Genomic DNA, 21,652 nt, shown 5'->3' with positions numbered 1-21,652 from the left:
ACATCGGGAAAGGATCAACCAACTCGGAAATCTCAACTCATAAATAAGTAAGAACTCACTCAAGTGTCCTAAGTTTAACAAGAAATGGTTTAGACGGGACCAAATCACATGCCACTCAACTCAACTGACTCGGAATACTATCAAGACCTAAATGAGAGTTTCTCTTATCCAACAACCATCACTTATGAGCTAGTGATAGTACGATAATCAGATGTTGTTGCCACATCCGTCCATACCTTGCTAGGTCATGAACGCCTCCCTAATCATGGATTCCATCGATTAGTCAAGTCCTATTATTTCAGGACAATAAAATGGGAAACATCCGACTTTAACGGTTCGATCCTACGGGAAGCATCTGACTTTAACGGTTCCATCCCTACCTAAGTTGGCGGCGTAGTTCCGGGGTTCGAGTATGGACTATACTCTTACCCGCTTCGGTGCTCGATACTCCTCACATGACTCTATGCTCATAAAACTCCATCCAATCATCTCAAACAAGCCCTCACGGATAGTTTTATTTAGAATTTTTGCCAACTCATCAACTCTATTCTCATTTCAACTCAATCAAGTCATAATAGCAAGTCTCATTTAGGACCTTGTCCCTTCATCAATTCTATCCTCCAATCAACTCAATCAAGCCTAATTTAAATAAGCATTTATAACCTCCCACAAACATAACAAACCATTCCTCTCCTCATTTATCACCACCTTATGACTCATCACACTCTAAGATTTTAAACCAACAATTCAAGAGGAATAACACATTTAAGGAAATTGACACATTCAACATAATCACATGGTTAAGAAAAGCAACCGAGCATATTAACAAACCATCTCCATCAACTCAATGCTAACATGAAGGTTTTAGAAATTCTTAGCTCAACGACTTCAACACAAAAGAATCAAATTAATAAGAGACAAGACTCATTTAAACATAAACCATATCAAGAAACTCCATTCTCATGGACATCTAACCTCAAGGAAAGTATAGAGCACATGGGTGGACTCAAGCCATGCTTTGTATAGCCTTACATACCTTAAAATAGATTCTTGAAGAAACCTTGTTGTTGGGTCTTCAATGGAAACTTGGAGTCTTGAAGCTCTTGGAATAATTCTTTGTTGGAAATGGAGAACAACAAAAAGAAGAAGAAAGAGAGAGGGATTCCTAGGGCTTTTTAGAGAGAGAGGGAGAGGATGAAAATGTGGTCTAAATTCATTCAAGGATGATACATATATAATTTGGGATAATTCTTAAATTGCCCTTTCTCCAAAATTCTGAAAAATAGGCTGAAAACGCTCCTAGCGCGATAGTAGCACATCGCGCCATTGCAGCACCAGATCGATTAGGCCTAAAATCTATACATCTCGTAGTGGCGCGCCGTGCCAAGGAACAAACTACTGAGGCATATTCTTGGCGCGATAGTGGCACGTCGCGCCCTTACAACGCCAAGGCCTTATTTTCTGGGTTATGGAAAATAGTCTTGAAAACCCTGCAAATCTTGTAGTGGCGCGCCGCGCCAGGGACCAAACTACTGAGGCGTGTTCCTGGCGCGATAGTGGCGCATCGCGCCACTGCGGCGCCAAGCCCAGATCCCCAGCAGTTGCAACCCAGGCCTAAAATTCCTGTCGAGCTAGTTCGTCTTAGGATCGTCATATCTTTTGACTCTGAACTCCAAAAATTACATTCTTAGTGGAGTTGGAAAGAAGACTCGACGACCTTTAATTAATAGGTCGTGGGCTACCCAGATTGTCGTCTTTCAAAAGGTAAGGTCATTAGAATTCGACCCCTTATACGAACTCATCCTTAAACTTAGTCACGATGAATCTTTTGGACTTAGCTTAGTCCTAGGGTCCTTTGTGACCCCACATCACCTCTAACACTGCTCAATTTCTCAAGGACTCATCTTAACTCATGCATATACTTCACAATACTTGAGTTCGACCCTACCCGTATACAAGAAGGGTCTGAATCTTAGGAAAAATTTTTGAGGGGTGTTACAATAATTTTGGGTATTGCAGGAGTATTTTGGTCGAAGAGGTTAAGGGTACTGTGTGTAGGATGCGTTGAAGAAGAGCGACCAATCCTGACGAGATTCTTGGGGAATTTTGAAAGAGTGCGAGCTCGGTAGGTTTGGAATGGCTGACTAGGTTATTTAATCTCATCTTTAAGACAGCAACGATGCCTGAAGAATAGATGTCGAGCATAATGATCCCTCTATACAAAAACAAGAAGGGTATCTAGAGTTGCAACAACTATAGAGGTATCAAGCTTCTAAGCCATACTATGAAAGTGTAGGAAAGAGTGGTGTAGATGAGGGTTAGGAGAGATGTGTCTATTTCAGAGAACCAGTTCGGATTTATACTAGGACGCTCAACTACAGAAGCCATCCATCTTATGAGGAGACTGGTAGAGCAGTATAGGGAGAGGAAGAGGGACTTGTATATGGTATTCATCGATCTAGAAAAGGCTTAGGATAAAATTCCACGAGAGATACTATGGAGATGTTTGGAGGCTAAAGGTGTACATGTGGCGTATATTAGAGTGATCAAGGACATGTATGAGGGTGCCAAAATCAGGGTAAAGATAGTAGGAGGGGACTCAGATCACTTTCTAGTTGTGATGGGGTTGCATCAAGGATCAGCCCTTAGTCCATTTTTATTTGCCTTGGTGATGGATGGATTGAGCGACAAATTCAAGGTGAGGTGCCATGGTGAATGCTTTTTTTGGAAGACATAGTCCTGATCGGTGAGACTCGTAGCGGAGTTAATGCTAAGCTGGAGGATTAGAGACATACCTTGGAGTTTAAAGGGTTTAAGCAAAGTAGGACCAAGACAGAGTACTTAGAGTGCAAGTTTAGTGAGACACCTCAAAAGGTTGGCGCGGAAGTTAGGCTTGGTGACCAGGCCATCCAAAAGAAAAGTAGTTTCAAATACCTTGGTTCTATCATTCAAGGCAGCGGGGAGATTGACGATGATGTCACACATCGTATAGGGGCAGGGTGGATGAAATGTAGGCTCGCTTCTAGTGTGCTATGTGACAAGAAGGTGCCACCACAATTTAAGGGCAAGTTCTACAAAGTGGTGGTTAGACCAGCTATGTTATATGGGGCGAAGTATTGGCTAGTTAAGGTCTCTCACATTCAAAAGATAAAAATATCTGAGATGAGAATATTGAGATGGATGTGTGGGCATACCAAGAGCGATAGAATTAGAAATGAGGTTATTCGGTACAAGGTAGGAGTATTCTCGGTGGAAGACAAGATGCGGAAAATGCAACTGAGATGGTTTGGGCATGTGAAGAGGAGAGACACAGATGCCCCAGTACGGAGATGTGAGAGGTTGGCCATGGATGGTTTCAGAAGAGGTAGGGGTAGGCCGAAGAAATATTGGGGAGAGGTGATTAGACAGGACATGGTGCAGTTACAGCTTACCGAAGACATGACCTTAGATAGGAGAGTATGGAGGACCATATTAGGGTAGAAGGCTAGTACATAGTCTCGTTATTCTTCCGTATTAGTAGGCGCATTAGTGCACTATAATTTCTTGTGCTCTGACTTTTGTTATTATCTTTCTATTATTTTCTATACTTTAATTACTTTATTTTATCTATGTCGCTTTCATTATTTGCATTATTCATTATTTGTTTTTCCATAATACTTTGAACTTCTTAGCCTTATTTGACCTCTTTTTATGCTTCTTTTGAGCCGAGGGTCTCTCGAAAAAAGTCGTCTTACCTTGGTAGGAGTAAGGTCTGCGTACACTTTACCCTCTCCAGACCCCACGTTATGGGATTTCACTGGGTTGTTGTTGTTGTTGTTGTAAGGATAATTCTCACATTTGAATTATCAAGTTTTAATGAGCTATTCTATTAAATAATGATTTGATGATCCAAATCCATATAAATGATTATGTTCTTATGATATATGAACTATTCCGTGGAATTTTACTTAGCACCAAATGAGGCTTGAGGTAGGGTTCGGTAAGAAAATCCTAGTAGCAACCTCTAGTTTCTTGAACTATGTGCCAATGTAGGAGCCCTTGTAGGCTAGGTCAGTGGATCCACAAATAACCCTAAATGTTTAAAAGAAATGAATGAATTTTGATGGAGTTCTACCCGACAAGTATTCTCCTCATGCCAACGTAGGGGGTTATGTTGGATTCCATATAATAACTTGTGTGGTCTTAGATGTCAGTTATATTCATCTTCCCATAAATGAACTTTCAAATGTTATTTACATTCTTTGCCTATGCATGCATCTTTTTATGTATTATACCTTATAATACTTTAACATTTTCATTGAATTGCATGCCTACATACTTAGTACATTCAAAATACTAACGTATACTCTTTTTCCTATATGGTATCACCATGTAGGGACCGGTGTTGCTACACACTCTCCTCCATATGGCTAGTTGGATTCGTTGAATGCTACTATTTTAGTGAGTTCCCATGTTTCGGGAATAATATTTCTCTCCTTTCTAGCTTATGTTATGTAAAGACTTTTGGATACCTTTCATGGTACTTGTTTTCATTTAGATTGAGGGTGCGCTAGGGACATGTCTTAGTCCCGCCAAGTCTTTTAGTAGAGGTATGTTTAGACATAAATGTATGATATTTTAAGTTTGACGTTGACTCTTATTCTATGATGTTTTCTCTTTGTCCCTCTATCCCTTTTTATTTTTACTTGTTGGTGAAGGTCATTACCTACGAAAAGCTAAATGAATGTTAAGAGGCTTGGGTGAGGTACCTCCGAGTATCTCATTCAGCGTGTCGTGTCTAGGCCTGACTTGAGTCATGAACGTTGCATTGTGATTAATCATGTTCACCAGAAAAATGATTCAAAAGTTAAAGACTGGGAGTCTGGTGTTGTATCAACTATGATGTGATTATGTATTATTTGTTTACTAAGTTGTGATTTCTTGTTCATATTTCATTTATTAAAAATAATTGTGTGATCCTATTAGTATATTGTGGTTGTGTACTGATACTGCACTTGCACTTTCTTTGTTGAGTACAACGTATATACCAGCAGCTATTGAGAGACCTCAACTTAGAGATTCGTGATCGTTCGAATTCAAGGGTGAGCTAGTTCTTACAAGCTGTCGTGGATTCATTCAGTTCTTAGACCTTTCTTTTCGAACTCAGACTTTTAGATAATTTTTTGTATTTATTGTTCAGAGGTTGCCCCTTTATTCTAGACTTTTAGATAGACTTTTGGTACAATGACTTTTAGGTTCTAGAAAGTAAATTTTTGCACATTTTTGATAAATTTACCTGAGTTTATGGGACCTCGATTTTTAAACTTTATTTAAACTGTTTACGCATGTTAAATGCATGTTTTGGGTTAATAACATGTTCTAGTTAGGTTAGTATTGGTTCTCCCACCGGAGGGTTAGTGTAGATGTCATTCACAATGGATCAGGGTCGTGACAACCCACCATTTGAAGAATAATTTGGGAAACAATTACACTTTAATAAGGAAATAATTTTGATAAAAAATACATATACAAATTTATATAAGTTTGAACACATCAATCGTTTCTTGATTTTAAAACTTATAAAGGTTTTAAACCACTTGAATTTTTCATTAGGCTGAAAATTCTAGCAAATTAAGTAGGGTTATATTTATCAGCAATGAATTGTTTCTTGGATTTCACTTGTCAAGTCGAATTTCAGTAGTATTTATTGGAGTTATTTTGTATTTTAGTTGGATGTATTTTTATTCAAAACTTTGTAAGTGTCAACAACAGTGACAATCATAATCATACGTTAGACGTGGCTATTTGCCTGCTTCTCTCACCTTGAAAATTCTTTGAAACTAGTATTAAGGAATATGCAAAGAGCATTGCTAAGTCTTGAGGAATTAATTGTTGAAGAGATGAAGTTGTTAGTTGTTAAGTTGCTGAAGATCTGAAGTTATTAGTTAGTTAGCTGAGTTAGTTAGCCAATTTTCATCACTCTATTGGGTAGCTAGTATTGTTAGTAAGTGATATGCTACAATTTTTAGCATTATAGTTGTATGCATAGATGCTCATATACTTGTAATTATTCAATCCTCTCAATTAAAATCTAGCAATGAAAAGGATCAATTTAATTTTGTAATTGAGTCATTTTATTATGGTATCAGAGCAGGAGTACGTCTTCTGAAGTTCTTTGCTTGTTTCCGCATTGAATCTGAAGATTTGATGTAGTATTCATGACAGGCAAAATCGACCATGATCATCTTCTGTAGCCATCGCCTTCTGATGTCTCAAGAGCAATTCAGATTGACATTCAACTCACAAGAATGGAGAATTACACTTTATGGAGCAGAGCGATGGAGCTGACTCTGCTAACTAAGAACAAATTGGGCTTTGTTAATGGTAGCATCAAATGAGCAAGTTATACAGTTGATACTGAGAAGAAACAGTAGGATTGATGCAATGTGATGGTTTGGAGTGATCAAAAAGACTGCTTTGATAAGGTGAATATATCCAGAATTTTTCATTTATTATAATGACTTTGAAGATCAGTTTTAGATTATTTTTTTTCAAAATTATCATTTTACCCCTCGATTATTACCCCGAATTATTTATGATTAGTATTTGGTATTGGTTTGGGAAATTCGTTGAAAAATTGAGTTTTGAGAATTTATGAGTTTTAAAGGCTTAAAGTGTTCAAAAGTGATTTTGAGACCAATTAGAGCAACGAGCCTCAAAATAGAATTTCATTGATTCCATCAGCTCTGGAATGTGGAAATTGGTTTAGGAGAGTCGTCGTTTATGAAATTGGAGTCATATCGGAGATTTGAAGTCCTAAGTTGAAAGTTTGAAGAATTTTAGACCAAGGTTTAACTTTGGTCAATATTTAGAGTTTCGATACTCGGAATAGAATTTCTATGACTCTGTTGGGTTCAAGGGATGATTTTTGGCCTAGGAGTGGTCTTTGTTGAATTCTTAGAAGTCCCGAGCTTATTTTGGTATTTTGAGATTTGAAGTTAGTTTTATTGTGATTTATCGGGTTTCGAGTCAAGGAGATCTCGAATTCAAATTCGGATAGTTTCATTAAGTCAAGAATGTAGCATTTAGTAGGCTAACATTAAGATTTGTGTGCACGGGTTTCTGAAGGAATCTCGAGGATCCAATTTGTTAAATATGTGTTAAGTGTAATTATTGTGTTGTGTTGCAGAAGTCTTCGGATGATGATGATGATTTACTCATTGATGAAGACGCCATGAGTTAAGATAAGGCCATTATTGAATCAAGCATCCGAGTTTGAATTAGGGGTACAACAGGTTCGGCATCTACTACAAAAGAGAGAATCCACTTCAGATAATCATGTCTTCGCGTTTGTGGCACCCTTCCCGCATTCGCGAAGGTCCATTTCTTTGGCCTCCGTGTTCGCGGAGGTGGCGTCGCATTTGTGGAGAAGGCATTGGGTAAACCTCCACGTTCATAGAGGGTTAGAGCTTTCCCCTTCACGTTTGCGGAGTACATTGTCTGCAATCGCGAAGGTATTTTTGACCCTGAAAAGTGACCTTTTCAAAAGGTCGAGATTCATTCATCTTTCCCCATTATTAAACATTGAGAGCTCGGGGGAAGGTGATTTCCAGCGGATTTTTGTGGGAAAATAAATGATAAGTTATTTTAACTCATATTCTCCATTACCCATTGATATTACATGAATTTTGATCTTTAATTCATGATTTTGGACTTTAATTTTGGGGGATTTTCAAGAACCTTCATATGGGTTGATTTTAGCTCTAATTTTCAAACGGTTTTTACTAAAAGGTTCCTTGTGTTGTGAAGAACATTTCCATTCAAAAAAAAATCGATTTACCCTTCGTTTACGAAACCGGGGTTTTTGGTCAATTTTGCCTCGGATTTCAAAAATTATGATTTGAGTGTCGTTGAACTCGTATTCTTATTAGGAATTCATATTTGAATAGATTTTATCGATTCAGAGCATCGACATAAGGGCAAGGCTCAAGGTTCAAAGTAGTTGGGGTTAAATTCGAGGCAAGTGAACTTCTAAACCTTCGTTTAAGCTTGTAGGATCATGTATTCTTGTTTCGTATGTTGGAGAGTAATGAGAAGCGGTTCGAGATAATTGACTATTATGATTGAACTTGATAACGAAGAATCGGGATAATAAAATGACAACTTGATGAATTATAATGATGTGCTCGATATGATTAAGACTTTGATTAATTGTGAATATGTGAATAGATTGTTGTGACATGAGTTATGAATTGTTGTTGATATCATTTCATTATTTTGACTTATATGAACATTGTCTATTTGCATTGGTTGTGATATACTGTGACAAAATTAATATAAGGATTATGCCGAGGGAAAAATGGTTCTGGCGATGCCAAAGGAAAATGGTTCTGGCGATTGATGTTTATGCCGAAGGAAAATGGTTACGACGAATATATGGACCAAGTGAGTCCCCCATGGATTCCGGCCTGCTAGTCAACGGATGTGTATTATTAAAGCAAACATGAATCACTATACATGTCATTGCATTGCATTACATTCGTACAATTTTTGCCATTTGTGGACTGTGTTTACCCCTTGTTGATCCCGTGATTAGACTACTGATTGATGTGATTTGGCTGAGACCTGAATTGTACTATTGATGATAGATATATGTGTTTATGAAATTAGAACTACTAGACTGGGCTGCTTTTTATGCAGGTTGTAGTTTGAGGGGTTCGGTTGGTATGACATTAGTACTTGTATTTTGTTTTAGCTTTGCTTAGTCTTAGTTGTTTGCTTGCTGGGTACCGTATTGTTTGATACTCACTCTTGTTATGTACACTTGTGTAGGTTCCGGGCCCGGACATTGACTTGGTTCTCTTTTTTTTCATCCGATGCTTATTAGAGGAGACATGAGAGGTAGCTGTTTGCAACAAATTGAAGGAGTACACTTCTGTAGGTTATGTGATCATTGTGAGATGAAGAGCCATAGTCGAGCTGATTGCAACAAATTGAAGTATTATACTCATTGTGACTGATTCATGAGTTTTCACTGATGAGACAATTGCACACCAAACACCACAAACACTATGGGTCTAATTCAGGCATTGGAGCTGGTTCCATTCCATACATTACACCCCACTTTCAATTTCTTTTCGCCGTAGGAGTCTTTCTATTGCTCTATAATAAGAAAGTGACTTTTCAAATTGCTAAGACTATAGTCGGAAACAATTACAAGAAAGAAGGAACAAGGAAAAATTAAGAATAATGAGGCAATAGAAGAATTTTATGAGTATTCTAACTTAAATTGCAATAAAAGATTTATCTTATAAATATTTTATCTTATATGTGATGAATTGTCAAAATTAAATTCTCTGTAGCAATATATAATTTAACTTGTCCTTAATTATTATAAGTGAATATCTTCAATAAAACTTATCATTCAGTGTAAGGAATTTATTGATATAAAAATTTTCAAATTAAGGATATACAAGATATCAACAAGATTGGCCGGATGAGTGAATTCATTCGTCACAACAACAAAAGAAATGACAAAGAAGAAGAAAAAGAAGTAACAGCTGCTATTTGAGTAGTATCTTTACATATTGAATTTGTAATTTGTGAGTCTTTATGAAGCATAAGGTAACCATTAATATGTTCGAAAATTGAAAGAAAAAAAGAACATGACAATTCGATTTGGGATTTATCCCCATGGTAAATTTAAGCTCTCTTCAGAATTTTAAATTTTCAACAAATTAATTTTTTTTAGGAAGAGCTCTATTTTTAAAAAAGTAATTAAATATTATTTAAATTTTCAACAAATTATTTTTTTTTTAGGAAAAGCTCTATTTTTAAAAAAGTAATTTTTGCTAAAACGTTGAATAATAGGTCCGTTCATCTATAATTCTCCACTTAAATATTAGACCTTTCCCTAGAGAAAAATTTCATGACGTACTCCTAACTCACACATCACGCGCTACACTAAACCTAAGAAACAAAATTATCTTTTCAAGTTAACACAACTTTCAAGGTACAAATATTTATTTTCATAAGAAGAGTATTGATGGTGAAAAAATAAAAAGTGGAGAAATAAATATTATAGTATAACATTCTTTTAGAGAAAAAAATTTATAAAAGAATTATAGTATAACATTAATAATCAAATTTGTTAAAATGCAAACCTAAAGTATGAGATGAAATGGTAGAAGGCAAAATGGATTCTATATGAGTTGTCGTTAATTATTTTGTAACATTTATTTTAGAATCTTGACAAATTAAGATCTGATTTTTATTTTTTATTCTCCAAAATGGAGCTATTTTTTCATAAATAGAATTGAATGAAAGTTATCTATCAACTTCTTACGCGACAACTAGAAAGGTTTTATACTTCATTTATAACTTTATGACTAACTTGATCAAATTCATAATTATGTTCAAATTAAAGATATTAAGTTTGCTATTGTATCAATATATTTTCATCATTCAAATAAAGTTTTGCATTTATTTTAAAGACAACTATTATTTTTCAGAAAAAAAAAATGTATCTCATATATTACATAGTGGGCAGGCAGATACAGGCTACACTGATCTTGGCTTCTGGTAATATGTTTCCTCGTTTTAGGGTATATCCAACCCAAACATCAAATTTGTTATCACTACAACAAATTTTACACTAGAAAAGAATATGTTACTCTCTTCATTATTATATTATTATTTATTATTTCATTAATATTTTTTTATTTCATAAAATAAATTCTTTCTAAAACATTCACCATATATAATGTTGGGTTTAATTGATAATTTGAATGGAAAATTGAGGGGAAAAGAAGTGGAGGGAAAAATAATATGTTCTCTCTTGCTTTATTAAATAAGCTTTGGTTCCACATAGGTGGTGGAAAGGAAAAGTCTCCTAATTAAAAGTAGAAGCACTCCTTTATGTTGCTAAAGGGTCAAGAAGAGGGTCTCCCCTCGCGCCGTCGTCGTCGTCGTCGCTCGGCTCGGCTTCGGCTACGGCTACGGCTACGGCTACGGCTTCGGATTTGGATTTGATATGATATGATTTATTGATAATCTTTTTGGACCAAATTTCCTTTAAATTTTAATTAATTAGTATTATTTAATTAATTAATTAAGTGAAAAAATTCTGACCCGTGACCCCCGACCCGTTTCTTTTCCGGATTAATTTAAAAATGTTTCCCTCCGTTTTTCCAACGGATTTTTGAAAGGTTGCAACCTTGTCCGAAAAGTTGCAAACCTTTTTCTCAACAGTCAAACATTTTCCCAACAGGTGCCTTTTCTTAAAAGGTGCAAATAATCTATATATATCTGCTAATCCTTAGAATGTTCGATACGAAAAATTCTGAAATAACATCTTCTTCTTCTTCTTTCTGCACTTCCTAAAATCGTGTGACATACAGCCTTCAAGTGGTTCGCAGTCACCAAAATTTGCAGTACCTCTACTTTGGTGAGTAGATCGTTCTATCCTGGGAGGAAAGATTCCAAAACCTCGAGTACTTTGAGGGGAATAATTTCCTTAAGGACACACTGCGTATTCAGTGGGCTCGATTTTATTCTTACAATAATTTTTCATATACTGTTATTATTTTTAGATTCATTCCAGATTCTGTCTTTTATTACTTTCAGAAGTTATTGTTATTGTTTAATATTTTCCAATACAGTTTACTCATAATCTTAAGGAAATTAATGTTATTTTTCTTTTTCTGATTAAACTGTATTCTGTTTTTGGAGATTAAAACCTGTGTGGTTTTCTACTCCATATGAAATAAATATTCTGACTTGAAGAGTATAAAAACTTTGTTGGAATATTAAAGTTCATACTTGTACAACAATTTGAAGAGTATAAAAAATTCATCGTTGTTTTTGTAAAAGGTCTGATATTCTGAAATATTAAGACAATTTATCTATTTTGATAGTGAAAAGAAATGACAAGTGATACTGCTACTACTTCTGCGACTGTTGCTGCAACAAGCTGCACTTCTGTGCCACCGGCAGAAAAACCAGGAAAATTTTCTGGAGCCAACTTCAAAGGATGGCAGCAAAGGGTGTTCTTTTGGCTTACCACTCTTGGTATGCAGAAGTTCACCAACGAAGACCCTCCTGTGCCCGCTGCTGATATGCCGGACAATGAAAAATTTATGATTACTGAGGCATGGACACAGGCGGATTTTCTATGCAAGGGTTATATCCTAAGTACTTTGGATGATGATTTGTACAATGTCTACAGTGTTGTGAAAACTTCTAAAGAATTGTGGGATGCACTTGAGAAGAAGTACAAGACCGAAGACGCATGCTTGAAAAAATTTATCGTTGCTAAGTTCCTAGACTATAAAATGATAGATAGCAGAACTGTTGGAACCCAAGTTCAAGAACAACAACTTATTTTTCATGACCTTATTGCTGAAGGTATGGTAGTTAATGAAGCATTTCAAGTGGCTGCGATGATAGAAAAGTTGCCTCCTTCGTGGAGAGATTTCAAAAATTATCTAAAGCACAAGCGCAAGGAAATGAAGTTGGAAGATCTTGTGATTCGTCTCAAGATTGAGGAAGATAACAAAACAACAGAAAAGAAGTCGCGTGGAAATTCAACAATTATGGGAACGAACATCGTTGAAGATACTGCTCCAAAGAATAAGAAAAGGAAGCAACCTTTTGGAAAGAATCAAGAGCAGAACAAGAAAAAGTTCAAGGGCAATTGTTATAATTGTGGGAAAGTTGGCCACAAAGCTCCAGATTGTCGTCTTCCGAAAAAGGACAAGAGAAAGGAACAAGCCAATATGGTGGAAAATAAAGAAGGTATGGATGATCTATGTGCAATGTTATTAGAATGCAACCTAATAGGTAATCCCAAAGAATGGTGGCTTGATTCGGGAGCTACTTCGCATGTGTGTGCAGTCCGAGAAGCCTTCTCTACTTATTCCCCTGCAGCACCTGATGCGACGATCTATATGAGAAATTCTGCAACTGCTAAGGTTGAAGGATATGGAAGAGTATTTCTGAAAATGACATCCGACAAGGTGGTGACGCTGAACAAAGTTTATCATATTTCAGAAATGCGAAAGAATTTGATGTCTGACGGTCTTCTTATCAAGAATGGATTTTATAACTTTAATTGACGATTGCACTCGATATTGTTATGTGTATTTACTTAATAGTAAGGATGAAGCAATTGATGTTTTTAAGCAATACAAGAACAAAGTGGAAAATCAATTGAATAAAAAGATAAAAATGATTAGAAGTGATAAGGGTGGAGAATAGGAATCTCCTTTTGAAGAGATATGTTTAGAATATGGAATTATTCATCAAACTACTGCCCCTTACACACCACAATCAAATGAAATTGCGGAAAGAAAAAATTGAACATTAAAATAAATGATGAATGCTTTATTAATAAGTTCCGGTTTACCACAGAACTTATGGGGGGAAGCTATCCTTACAGCTAATCGAATACTCAACAGAGTGCCCCACAGTAAAACACAATCTATTCCATATGAACTATGGAAAGGAAGAAAACCCAACTTGAAATATTTCAAAGTGTGGGGGTGTTTAGCAAAGGTCCAAGTTCCTTTGCCCAAAAGGGTAAAAATCAGACCAAAGACCGTGAATTGTGCTTTTATTGGCTATGCTACAAACAGCAAAGCTTTTCGATTTTTGGTTCACAAATTGGACAATCTTGAAATTCATGTTAATACGGTAATTGAATCAGTTAATGCTGAATTCTTTGAAAATATTTATCCGTATAAAATTAAATGTGAGTCCTCAAGTGAAAGATCTAAACGACCGCGAGAAGAACCAAAGGAAAGTAAACCAACCGAAGAGGATCCAAGGCGTAGCAAACGTCAAAGGATATCTACTTCCTTTGGACCAGATTTTGTGACATTCTTGCTTGAAAATGAGCCTCAAACATTTAAAGCTGCAATGTCTTCTTCTGATTTAGCATTTTGGAAAGAGGCAATCAATAGTGAGATTCAATCAATTTTGAATAACCATACATGAGAATTGGTTGATCTTCCTCCTGGAAATAAACCTTTAGGATCAAAATGGATTTTTAAATATAAGTCAAGACTTGTGGTCAAAGGTTATAGACAAAAAAAAGGTCTTGATTACTTTGACACATACTCGCCGATGACAAAAATAACATCTATTCGGGTGTTAGTGGCACTTGCAGCTATATATGGTCTTGAAATTCATCAAATGGATGTTAAGACGACTTTTTTAAATGGAGAATTGGAGGAAGAAATTTACATGGAACAACCTGAGGGTTTCGTAGTTCTAGGTAAAGAAAGGAAAGTGTGCAAACTTGTTAAGTCACTTTATAGACTTAAACAAGCACCTAAACAATGGCATGCGAAATTTGACCAAACAATGTTGGCAAATGGATTTAAGATTAATGAGTGTGACAAATGTGTTTACATTAAAAATACTTCAAATCATGAAGTCATTGTTTGTTTATATGTTGATGACATGTTGATAATGAGTAAAGACATTACCGATATAAATGTTATGAAGCGTATGCTTGCTAGCAAATTTGACATGAAAGACTTAGGGGTTGCTGACTTGATCTTAGGAATTAGGATCCATAAAATTCCACAAGGTCTAGCATTATCACAGTCACATTATATTGAAACCATTCTTGATAAGTTCAAGTATTTAAATTTTAATGTTGCAAAAACTCCAATTGATGTAAGTTTTGCACTTCAAAAGAATGAATGTAAAAGTGACTCACAATTGGACTATGCACGAGTTTTGGAAAGTTTGATGTATATTATGAATTGTACACGACCAGATATAGCATGTGCTATTAGCAAGTTGAGTCGATTCACGAATAATCCCAATCAAACTCATTGGATGGCAATGAAACGAGTCTTGGGGTATTTGAAACACACCCAAAACTATGCTTTGCATTATAATAAATATCCCACAGTAATTGAGGGATATAATGATGAAAACTGGATCACCAGATCATCTGAAATTAAATTCATAAGTGGATATGTTTTCACCGTTGATGGAGGAGCAGTGTCTTGGAAATCATCAAAATAGACATGCATCGCCCGCTCTACAATGGAGTTTGAATTTATAGCTTTAGACAAGGTTGATGAAGAAGCTGAATGGCTCCGAAATGTTTTGGAAGATATTCCATTTTGGCCCAAACCTTTGGCACCCATATGTATACATTGTGATAGCCAAGCGACAATAGGGAGGGCAGGAAGCGTTATGTATAACGGAAAATCGCATCACATTTGACGGCGACACAATACTGTTAGACAACTACTCTCTAGTGGTGTTATCACTATTGACTACGTAAAGTCAAGAGATAACGTATCAGATCCACTAACAAAAGGCCTATCTAGAGAGGCTGTTGAAAGATCATCGAGGGGAATGGGGTTAAGGCCTAGGACAAGTCATCATGACGGTAACTCTACCTAGTAGACTGGAGATCCCAAGAACTAGGTTCAAAGAGATCAAACAAAGTTATGATTGGCGGTTCAACATTGCCAAATAACTCAACCCATTCTCGTGATGATGACAATGTTCAGAAACAAAGGATAAAACCTTAAGGCTTTTTAATGAGTTAATAAAGCATTAAAGATTTTTTAATGATTATCTAAGTCTGGTGGAAAATGACTAGATAGTGTGTCTATAGGACTACACGTTTAGAAATCACCTATGTGAATGTGAAGTATAAGCCGCTTCAAGGGGAATGCCGGTAAAGGCCCATTCTCTATGCATTCACGAAACCAGGCGGTGTTCATGGATAAAACGAACACAACCGTGAGAACAATAGATGATTGATGATTAATTGTGTGACTTATGTTGTCTAGTTATACAATAAAGTTCGACAGTTCAAAGATATCGCATCTACCGATTGATCGAGTATATCCTATATAAGTTCACTATGAAAAGTTCAAAGGGAAACCTACTTATCCAGATGTAATTAATCTTCGCTTGTATATCACACACTTATCCGTGCATTCCTTTATCTTGTAGATATTTCCCATTCATGTGGGGGATTGTTGGATTTAATTGATAGTTTGAATGGGAAATTGAGGGGAAAAGAAGTGGAGAGGAAAATGATATGTTCTCTCTTGCTTTATTAAATAAGCTTTGATCCCACATAGGTGGTGGAAAGAAAAAGTCTCCTAATTAATAGTAGAAGCATTCCTTTATGTTGCTAAAGGGTCAAGAAGAGGGTCTCCCCTCGCGCCGTCGTCGTCGTCGCTCGCTCGGCTCGGCTTCGGCTTCGGCTTCGGCTTCGGCTTCGGCTTCGGCTTCGGCTTCGGCTTCGGATTTGATTGATTGATAATCTTTTTAGATCAAATTTCCTTTAAATTTTAATTAATTAATATTATTTATTTATTTAATTAATTAAGTGAAAAAATCCTGATCCGTGACCCGTGACCCATGACCCCCGACCCGTTTCTTTCCCGGATTAATTTAAAAATATTTCCCTTCGTTTTTCCAATGGATTTTTGAAAAGTTGCAACCTTGTCCGAAAAGTTGCAAACTTTTTTCTCAACAGTCAAGCATTTTCCCAACAGGTGCCTTTTCTTAAAAGGTGTAAATAATCTATATATATCTGTTAATCCTCAGAATGTTCGATATGAAAAATTCTGAAATAACATCTTCTTCTTCTTCTTCTTTCTGCACTTCCTAAAATCGTGTGATATACAACCTTCAAGTGGTTCGCAGTCACCAAAATTTGTAGTATCTCTACTTTGGTGAGTAAATCGTTCTATCCTGAGAGGAAAGATTCCAAAACCTCGGGTACTTTGAATGGAATAATTTCCTTAAGGATACACTGTGTATTCAGTGGACTCAATTTTATTCTTACAATAATTTTTCATATACTGTTATTATTTTCAGATTCATTCCAGATTCTGTCTTTTATTACTTTCAGAAGTTATTGTTATTGTTTAATATTTTCCAATACAGTTTACTAACATATAATTCATGTTATTTTCTTTTATAGTCGTTTAATAAAAAATTATTTTATACCACAATTTTTTAAATAATATTAATTGCTAGCAAATTTATACATTATACATAATAATGGATAATACAAATAAATGTGAAATCATTAATGAAATGCAATTAAATAAACATTACATAATTGAAAATATTATTTTAAATTCTACATAAATATTCAACTTTCAAGATCACTACATTGCTCCTATAAATGCTCTATTAAAATATTACATAGTTCAAAATGAGCTTCTTTGCCCTTTCTTTTTTTTATGTAGAGCTAGAAACTGTTAAAATCGATAATTTTTATCTATTGTCATTTTCATCTGCTTCAAAAAATATTGAATTACAAAATGACCAGCTTGCTGAGATGTTGGCAAATTCAAATTCAGAGAAAAAGCTACTCAGGGAGTTGCAAGATAGGTCTTTGAAATTGAAAGAATTTAAGAAGAAAATAAAATTATATTAACCAAATGTTCGTGAATTTGTTCAACAAGAAAAAATCGAATTATGGAAAAACGAAAATAATTTTAGCAGCTACACCAGTTTTCCATCAATACAATTCATATTTTAATGGTATTGGTGGATCTGAAAAGAATCTGCCAGATTATTAAGTTATTGTTGTAATTTTTTAAAATTATTATGTTTTGTTGTACTTTTTTAAATTATTATGTATTTTATATTTCAATTTTGACGTATATCAATTACTACTTTGTTGAATATTTATTATTTTCGATTATTTTTAAGTATATTATATTATTTTTTTAATAATTTATATGTTTGTATTTTTAATTTTTGTGAAGGTTAATTATAATTATATCCAATTATAATTTATAGTGGAATTAACATAAATTTACTTTTTAAAAAATTCATATATAGAAAAATTAATTTATATAAAAAAGCTAACTTTTATATTTAAAATTAATATTATAAATTTATTATATAAAAAATAATTAACTATACAACAAATTTAATTAAAACATATAATTTATATAATGTTAAATTAAAAATTTTGTATAATAAAATAATATTAAAATATTCAATAAAGTGAATTAGTGTGATGAATAATTTTACACAAAATTTGATATAATGCTATTTACACACCAAACTGGTGTAAAATTGATGCTAAGTTGGAATTTCAAAATATCAAATTTTACATTAAATAAATAATGTGAAATTGGATATTGGGTAGAGATGGTCTTAGAAAGGACATACAAAGAGAGAAGAGAGGAAAGTCACACTTGAATCAAAATGCACAGTGGTCCCAACCAGTAATAAGGGGACCGAGTCCTAATTGAATGTGTCGACTACATAATTTCTGCAGCCTTTTTCATCCTACTACCCAAGACACACCAACCAAGGGAATGGCAATATAGTAATTGAGAAGACTCTCCCACCCCAAGAATCGGTTCACAATTTCATTTTCAATTGTTCCGAAAAAAAATTCACTTATGAGTTTTGACTGTTCATGGTTTGAATTTTTACTTGAGTTTTCCCTCCCGTCAAGAATTAAACAAGCAATTTTTCCGTGACCCTTGCCTTTTAACAAAAGAGAATCTATTCATTAAAAAGCTAATTGAAGAGGAAAGTAGATTAATAGTTGCACAAAAGTGAAAAAGGTGAATACAAATTGACATACTTGACCAGAGGCGAGCTTGAGCATGTAATAATGAAGCTCAAGTGGTGTAGCTGTGACATGCACCCCGAAAAAACTTGCCGGGTTCCGGTAATAGATCCTGACCGTTGAATTTAGAGTCAACATGTCCGTTTGTAACCCGGTCCCATCTATCCCTGCTTGCACGTTTAAATTTTCGAAAACCATGCTCTGCACAACATACCATAATTCCTCATTAATTATACTGTTTCTTTTATCCATTTTTATTTGTCTACTATAATAAAAGTAAGAGCCCGTTTGGATGAGTTTAAAAAAAATAACTTTTATGTATGAAATGATTTTAGAACTTTAAAGTGCTGAAAGTTATTTTTATAAATAAGCAGTTGAGTGTTTGGATAAAAGTGCTTAAATGAGAAAAATTATGTAAATTTTAGGGTTAAAAGAATAAAAAGGGTAGTTTGAAAATTTAGTTAAAATATAAGGGATATAAAAGTAATTTTACATGGTCAAAGAAAATGACTTTAAGCACTTAGAAAAAAAAAAGTTAGGAATCCTAACTTTTCATTTTTGACTGACTTTAAGAACTTTCTGGCTTAAAGTTAGCATTAGGCAAACACGTCCAAAAGCTGAAAAGGGGTTTTAAGTTGGTTTTGACCAACTTAAAGCCAATCCAAACGGGCTCTAACTGGTAAAGTTATTGTTATGTGATCAAAATGTCACGGGTTCAAGCTTTGGAACAGCTTTTCTCCGGACCCTGCGCATAGCGGAAGCTTTAGTGCATTAGACTGCCCTTTTTACAATAATAAAAATAAATGTTTAATAATACTTATTCAATTTATAAAATTAAGAGATAATTTTACATTTAGTTTCTAATTTACCCTCATTATTAGTTATAGTCATTTTTTTATTATATTTTTTAAAATATTATATTTATTATATTTAAAAATTGATATAGTAAAATTATTTTTTTATTTTTATTTTTTAAAAAAAATATATAAAATCAATATTGAACAAGTATGATTAAATGAAGAATAGTTAAAAAACATAGTGTGATTTGATTATTATTGCTATTATCGAAATAAAGCAAAAGTCCCCTGTTCACACAAGCCAATAACACCATGCACTTGAAAGAAGGAAAGACAAAATGCTACTCAACATTACTAATTGAATGAAATTAATTGAGTAATAATACAAATCAACTCGGGAAAGAAAGTTAATATGTCGAACTCACCTTAACAAAGATTTTGGATTTGTAAGGCAGACTAGCAGCCCAAAGGATGAGGGAGAAGATGGTGGACAACACAAGGAAAGAGAAGAGAAAGCAGAGCACATAGAACCTGACAGACTTGCCATCGTCATAGTCGACATTTTCATCATCATCAGCCCTCGGGTCATTATCATTATCATCGTCATTTCTCATCCTGGGTATTCTCTTCCAGACGGCCAGCTGATTGTTCTTCAAGGAAGCAGAGAACCTAGAAGTGGAGAACTCGCGGGAGTGATGAATAGGAGAGCAGTGGTGGTGATGGGTTGGTGAACCGAATGGGCTCGATCCGTATGACATCTTTTCAAGATCATGCTGAGAGTGCGATGGACTCTGAACATAATATAGTGTCCTCCTTGGTGAAGATGCGTCGATGCTCGTAACCTCCGAGTCCGACTTCGCATGTATTGTAACCCCCATTCTTTTGACAAAATGGGTTTTGGCTTTAATGATCAACGCAGAGGTAAAGATGGGCTAATGGAAGGTTTTAAAAGCACGAGACCGGGTAATCAGATAGAGATATATCCATCTAAAGGACAATGGGTTTTGTTTGTCCATTTTGTGTTTCCCTAGGTTTATCACCCACCGCGTAATATTTACGCTTTGGATCATTTGTTATTAGGAGTGTGTATTGATTGGTTCGGTTTGATTTTAAATATTATTGATTTGATTTATTGATTTTTGATTTTTAAATATGCTAAATCGGTAACCAAATCAATAAGATGTTATCGATTTTCGATTTATCGATTTGTGATTTTTAACGGTTCGGTTTCGATTTAACAATAAGAAAAATTTTTAAAACAAATATACGAATTCTGAAGCCGTCGTCGTAGCAACTTGCAAATCCTTACCACTGAATCTAAAACAACAAAGTCTAAAGGGTAAATACTAAACTACTAAATACTAAATAGTATTATATAGTGATTAACTAATTATATATTTATGTTAATATTTTTTGTTTGATATTTGTGTATGAGTAAAAGACTAAAAATTAAATTATTAAATTATTAAAGTAGTAATAACTTATCGATTTACCCAATAACCCAATATTATAAAATTAACACCTAACCGATAACCCAATATTATAAAACCAATACCTAATCGATAACCTAATAATTATTTTTTATAAAACCATTAAATAACTGTTAACCCAATAACCAATAGCAATAAATCAATAATACTTTTTTTTGTTCGGTTTATTGGTCGGTTCGATTTTTGCACACCCCTATTTGTTACCTACTCTTATGGTTTATGTATGTTTTCAAGAGTCATTTGGTTACTAGTTAGAGTTATGTTGTACTAGTTATGCAAAATTTAGCTAGCATGATTTAGTTATGTAGAGTTAGTTACATAGAAATTAAAATACATTAGTGAGTTAATTCTTTTTTTTATTCCAAAAATGTTTACTGAGTTAATATTTATTATACACATTAAAATAACGGAAAATGCTCAAATATACTTTTGCGTTATTAGAAATAGTTTAAATATATCATTTGTTATATTTTTCGATACAAATATAGCTTTTTCGTTATACTTTTGATTTAAATATACCCCTCTCATTATATTTTCGCACAAATTTGCTCTTAATTTTAATGAAGGTATACATGGAAAGTTCAAAATTAAATAAGTCATCCTCTATTTTAAATATACCCTAGATCTTCATTTCTTTTCCTCAAAAATTAATTGTTTTTTAAAAATAAAAAAAAAAGATGAAATATGCCACTTTAGTAAAAAAAAAAAAAACATTCACCCTAAGTTTATATTTCCTATTATCAAGACTACTTGATTACAAGGATGATAATATTATAATTTTTGTATGTTGTTTAATCGAT

At 34.3% G+C, this 21,652-nt stretch overlaps 1 protein-coding gene across 1 annotated transcript in view; it reads right to left on the bottom strand.

The window, feature by feature from the left end:
• LOC129904651 (uncharacterized) overlaps window positions 1-20,404 on the bottom strand; it is a 32,824-nt gene extending 12,420 nt beyond the window's left edge. Inside the window, exons 1-2 of the mRNA XM_055980227.1 lie at window positions 19,788-20,404; window positions 18,581-18,766 (exon numbers count right to left, since the gene is read on the bottom strand). Coding sequence (XP_055836202.1) covers window positions 18,581-18,766; window positions 19,788-20,240 — 639 coding nt within the window. The 5' untranslated portion in view covers window positions 20,241-20,404. The remainder of the gene's footprint in view (window positions 1-18,580; window positions 18,767-19,787) is intronic.
• Window positions 20,405-21,652: the final 1,248 nt, after the last annotated feature.

Source organism: Solanum dulcamara, chromosome 9 (assembly GCF_947179165.1).
Source record: "Solanum dulcamara chromosome 9, daSolDulc1.2, whole genome shotgun sequence".
Lineage (NCBI taxonomy): Eukaryota > Viridiplantae > Streptophyta > Magnoliopsida > Solanales > Solanaceae > Solanum > Solanum dulcamara.
Note: the sequence above shows the minus strand (reverse complement) of the source record. Positions and strands in the feature narration are given on the sequence as shown.